The sequence below is a fragment of the Ciona intestinalis genome, unplaced genomic scaffold (assembly GCF_000224145.3).
Source record: "Ciona intestinalis unplaced genomic scaffold, KH HT000119.2, whole genome shotgun sequence".
NCBI classification, from domain to species: Eukaryota; Metazoa; Chordata; class Ascidiacea; order Phlebobranchia; family Cionidae; genus Ciona; species Ciona intestinalis.
Window position 1 is genome coordinate 379,295 of NW_004190441.2, and position 5,935 is coordinate 385,229.

At 37.4% G+C, this 5,935-nt stretch overlaps 2 protein-coding genes across 2 annotated transcripts in view; both read left to right on the plus strand.

Moving 5' to 3' along the window:
• Window positions 1–359: 359 nt before the first annotated feature.
• LOC100181164 (adenine DNA glycosylase-like) lies at window positions 360–3,865 on the plus strand. The gene is given in 5 exon segments (XM_004227174.4): window positions 360–642; window positions 1,244–1,441; window positions 1,929–2,028; window positions 2,030–2,122; window positions 2,635–3,865. Coding segments are annotated over 5 exon segments (1,515 nt in total). The 5' UTR covers window positions 360–436; the 3' UTR covers window positions 3,553–3,865.
• Window positions 3,866–3,867: 2 nt separating this feature from the next.
• The window catches only part of LOC100178798 (prostaglandin reductase-3), a 4,335-nt gene continuing 2,267 nt past the window's right edge, over window positions 3,868–5,935 (plus strand). Inside the window, exons 1-2 of the mRNA XM_004227172.4 lie at window positions 3,868–4,367; window positions 4,949–5,104. Of these exons, the coding sequence (XP_004227220.1) occupies window positions 3,921–4,367; window positions 4,949–5,104 (603 nt within the window). The 5' untranslated portion in view covers window positions 3,868–3,920. The remainder of the gene's footprint in view (window positions 4,368–4,948; window positions 5,105–5,935) is intronic.

Here is a 5,935-nt window from a genome sequence, read left to right on the forward strand (position 1 = left end):
CCCATAGACCGTTGGTAATTGTTTAAAAAGTGATCAGGATATTATTATTTAGATATTATGTGCTGAAGGTCTCCCATCTTCCCCCACCCTACTATATAGTATTGTAGGGTAAGATGGACACCGTTTGCACGTTATATCTTGTATTTCCTAAATGTGTTTCTAGCAATTAACAACGATTTTTAGAGTCGTGAGAATAAGTTACTTTGAAAACTATTTTACATTAAATTTAACGCGGGTATTTTGTGTCGAGCATTACAATTTTTGAGGTTTTAACCAAAACAGTTTAGAGGTAATAAAAACTCTGATAGCATATCTAGCACATATACATATGATCTCTATGAATTAAAACCTATAGTCATTTTCCTATATTAAGGGACTTTCCCAGTGTTGCAACTCAGTATTGACAAACGTGACTTGCAAAATATATTTTGTTGCAATGTCGTCTTACGTATTTACAGAGAATGAAATAGAAGTTCTTCGCAAGCTTCTGCTAACGTGGTATGCAGGTAATAAACGAGATCTACCATGGCGACGCATGGCAGATAGTTGCACTACATTATCACAACATGCATATGCAGTATGGGTGTCGGAAGTTATGCTACAACAAACCAGGGTGGCGACCGTGGTCGAGTATTATAACAGGTATGTGAAACGAACTAGTTGCAATTTATAGTTTGAAAAGAAAACTTGCTGCTAGTGAAGAATCATCCACCCCCACCTTATTTGCTAACCACTAACCCCTAACAACTAACCCCTGGAACCATTAACCCTCTTAGGTGTTGATGGTTAGGGGGTTAGTGGTTATAGGGGTTAGTAGTTAGTGGTTAGGGGGTTAGCAAATAAGGTGGGGGGTAAGGATTCTTCACTAGCACCAAGACACTTACAGTAACTAATGTATATTTGCTTTTACCACATAGGCTTAATGTTGTTGGATAAAACCCCCACATAGTTACATATACGTGGTAACTTGTAAGCCGGCACGAGGTGTATGGTAAAGAACACCCGTGTCATAATGACTGTTGTTTCCCCGCCATGCGAGGATAAATAAGTTACGTCCATCCATTCATTAATATGGGTTGGCCCATTATCCCAAATATGTATATGCAGATTCTATTTTATATAGGTGAGGTTTTGCAGCATGGGGCTTGTGATATAGTCCAGGGTTGGCCCATTATTCCAATTAAAATTAAATATATATATAATTATTAAACTTAAATAATTTTGATATTGTTACTGTTAACAGGTGGATGCAAAAATGGCCGGACATTCAAAGTCTTTCCAACAGTACAGAGGAAGAAGTGAATGAACTATGGTCTGGGTTGGGATATTATTCTCGTGGTAGAAGAATGAGACAAGCAGCGATCAAACTTGTTGGAGAGTATGACGGGAAGTTTCCGGAAACTTCTGTGGATTTGTTGAAAACAATGCCTGGTGTTGGAAGGTAGGTGTAGTTTTGGTGGAAATCTCGGTCAGGTCGCAACGTGGTTAGCGCATCTGCTGCTAACCTGAGGGTAATGGATTCAAGGCTTGTTGCTGCTACCATTGTGGGTGTATGTGTCTATTGGCAAGACACTTAATGGTAATTGATCCAATCAAAATTATGTGCCATAAATAAAAAAAAATCCAAAAAAATCAATCACCCACAAAGTAACATACTCGGTAACTCGTAAGCGACACGAGGTGTATGAACATCCGTGTTATAACGACTGTCATTTCCCGTCATGCTAGGATAAGCAAGGTTGTAAGTTCTTGTAAGTCCTAGTTGTTACGGTAGTAGGCCAAAGCTGCCCTATATCTCATGTCTCATGGTGTATCATGCTGTAGGGCCTTACACCCATACAATAGAGCTGAAATATACTGAAATAAAATAATGTTTTCAAGTTAACAAAGACAATAAAAAAACTATGTGTTTCATACATAATACCCAGGTACACAGCATCAGCCATTGCTTCAATGGCATTCAAGGAGGTTACCGGGGTAGTTGATGGGAATGTTGGTTCGGGGTGTTGTGTCGGCTTTCGAGCTATTGGGTGGTAACACAACAAATAAAACTGTGATCTCGCATTTGTGGGAGCTTGCTAACAACATTGTTGACCCTGCCTTCCCAGGAGATTTTAACCAGGTAAATACAAAACGGAAATTACAAAATGTTAGGCACTCGGCTAAAAAAAATAAATAATTAGGCTTACTGTATAATAACTGTAGGAGGTGTTATACTTTCATCATAATAGAAACCTTAATACTGTTTAATTAAATAGTTATCTGTTTGTAGGTGTAACGGTCACGCTTTTTCTCAAACATCTGTCGGTTTACTACCATTACTTTCGCCTTTTTCGAATTTGTAACTGCTCCAACCGTCTTTGCTGTGACCGCAGATAATATAAAGACATTCATTCACACAAATTAACAGCTTCTAGTATTTAATTACTCCCAACTTACTTTTGTAATATTTTTTCCACAGCTCGTTTTACCCTTATATAAATATATAATATGAGGGGGAAACTGTATCTTACTCGTACAATATAATTTTATTAGTAATTATAATACTATTGCTAGTGTCGCGGAATATTGTTTTGTCGTTACTTTTTTTGTTAATTTTGTTTGTTTACTTATTAATAGCATGTTCCTTCACAGGCGATGATGGAGTTAGGCGCAACTGTATGTTTACCACTGAATCCCAAATGTTCTTCATGTCCCGTTCAATCTTTATGTCAAGCAAAGGCTCAGGTCAAGAAAGCCTCAATGGAAAACAAACAGGCCTGTTTATTCAACAACTCTTATAGTTCTGAAACTAAAACTAAAGATGTTAAAGTTAAATTGGAAAACAAGATGGCTGCCGTGGTTGATATTGAGAGCTGTGAAGATGTTTTAGCTTTGTCTGTATCAGAACCTTGGCTGTTTGAGCTTGGAGTTACAAATTATCCAAGAAAACCAAAGAAAAAAGAACCAAGAGAAGAAAAACGGGCTGTAGTAGTTATTCAATTGATTTTAACCAAGAATGAAAATAAACCTGGTGATTGTGGAAGTGATTTGGATGACTCCAAATGGTTGTTGGTTCAACGACCTAGTAAAGGACTTTTGGCAGGGTTATGGGATTTCCCTCATAAACTATTGACTGAAAAATCTGATTCTAAAAAGAAAAATTGCAAGAAGAGAAAAAGGATCAAAACTGTGTCCCAACATGATAATGACATGAAGTTATTTTCAGAAGAACTTATCAGTTTGTTTGACCAAGATAGTTTAGAAATTTCAAACCGCAATCACATTGGAGAATTAGTTCACATATTCTCGCATATTAAACAAACCAATTATGTTGAGCATATACAGATATGTTATAATGATACAAGCAACATAACACCTCAAGTAAACTTGCCCAACCAATACAAATGGATGTGCAGCAAGGAGTTCAATGAATGCGGCACTTCTAGCGCTGTCAGGAAAATGTTTGCTTTGTGTTCTGACCGCACAAAACATGAAGAGCCGAAACGCGGGAAAAAGAAAAAATGCAAAACTGACTCAGTTATATCTGATTACTTTAAGAAAAAAGTTTAATTGAACTTTTAGAATCTTCTTGTAATATTTTATTCTGTATGAATGAGGTCCTTGTTGAGGATCTGAAATTAGACTCAATTCAGCTTATTTTTTACCTCAATATCCAGGTCTTTTATTAGCTTTTATATGATAATTGACAAATATCATTTGTACAATATTCATTGATTTCATGCCTATGTACAAATCATGTTCTACAGTGGTTTAAAACAAAATTAATCACCTTTTGCATTTGTTTACTTTAGTTTACGAATAATCTTGCCAAGCTAACTTTTTCTACAGTGCGTTTCATGTAAATCTTTTGATTATATTTTCAGACTGCTTGCATCAATATAGTGACTTTAAATTCTGTTGCTTTTTACATCTTCATCATGTCTGCATCCCTTCCTTCCTCCATGAGGAAACTAGTCGTGAAGACGCTCACATCCAACTTCAGGAAAGCTGTTGAGATTCAAACGGTCCCGCTTCCAAATCCTGCCTCCGGACACGTTTTGGTGAAAAATCACTTCGTGGGGATCAACGCGTCTGATGTGAATTTCTCGGCGGGAAAATACGACCCAAGCAAGCAGCCCCCGTTTGATGCCGGGTTTGAAGCCATCGGGGAAGTTGTCGCAGTTGGTGACGGGGTTTCACAAAGTTTTATCGGGAAGTCAGTTGCTCATTTATCTAACGGAGCGTTCTCAGAGTTCCAGGCAGTAGCGGGGAAATCAATTCTTGAAATTCCATCAATGCAACCACAGTATATACCATGTTTGGTTAGTGGGATGACGGCAAAGTTGGCCTTGCAGGAAAGTGGGAACTTAAAACCAAATGAAAAGGTGAGTGTCACAATTTTGAACTTGTATTTGATTAAATTTTTTTTTTGATTAATGTAAAACATTAGTCAGAACACTTATTGGTGCCTACGGACAAACCATTGCTTGCGTACTAACAAGTTAACAACATCTAGTGTTTCATAAATATCCCTGTTTGAATAAAATGAATTTAAATTATTTATCCTCGCATGGCAGGGCAATGTCAGTCGTTTTAACACGGGTGTTCTGTTACATACACCTCGTGCCCGCTTACGAGTTACCACGTATGTAACTTATTTATCCTCGCATGGCAGGGCAACAACAGTCATTATAACATGGGTGTTCTGTTTTATCAATTATGGGTGTTTATTATTTAGATGCATTATTATGCCTGGCTGATAATTTCAACAACTCATTGTGCCCTGAACCAATTGCCATGTCTTGCTCTAGAACACATACACCCACAATGGTGGCAGTGTTGAGCCTCGAACCTATAACCCTTGTTCACTCTATCAACTGTGTAACAGCGGTGGTTGCCTGTTTTATCTAGCATACAATTATATTTATATTAAATATTAAACTACCCATGTTTGTATTCCATACAGGTGTTAGTAACTGCAGCATCGGGAGGAACCGGTCAGTTTGCCGTCCAGTTGGCCAAGTTAGCTGGGTGTCATGTCATTGGGACCTGCTCATCTGATAAGAAAGTTAATTTCTTAAAATCTATCGGTTGCGACCACGCCATAAATATTTCTACAGAGGTATAAGGAAACTTTTATGTTTATTATTATTTGTAATAAAATGATTGGTAAAAATAATGCTGACTAGTTAAGATTTTAAAAAATAAATTAGTTTCAGTTCACATTAATGGTCTAAAATCCCCTTTAGTGTGATTTTTATGCTGAAATTTAAATAGACTTCCTATACTTATAACGGCTTATTTATTTTTAAATAAGTTAGGGGGTAACTTGTAGGGATGTGCTGAAGTTGAAAAAGCTCGGGTTCGCCGAGCGCCGAGCTTCAACGAAAAGCTCGGCACGAGCCCGAGCCCGAGCACCTATGACGTCATCAAGGAGAAAGGCGTACGAGAATGCGTTCCTATTCAGCCGAAAAGCGCCGCTAATCAAAATAATACAGAACACGTGGTTTGCGGTTAAAGACGCGTCTCGCTTTTCATAATTCCTACTGTTGCAAAATGTAAAATTCATACAAATAATATTTAATTAAACAATTATTTATAACTGTTACAGTCAGTGGCACAACTAGCAAGTTTCTACGCATGTTCATCTTGGATTATTTACGTCAGAATAAACCTTTACGATCGTTACATCACAAACGAGATTGCTGGAAAACAATCGTGTTTTATTCGCTTCCATACGATCTGTAGTTTGTGTATAATTTTTGTTTCTGATGATTAGTTTAATGCAGGTAAATCGCGATTATGTGAATTTTAATTGGTGCAAATATAAGAGCGAGGAGCGACGCTATCAGTAAATTGGAACCAACATAAATTGTAATATGATATTACAAAGTATCGTTCCGGTCGAGCTTGGACAGAAGCCAAAAAACATCGTTTGATGCCGCCGCACGAG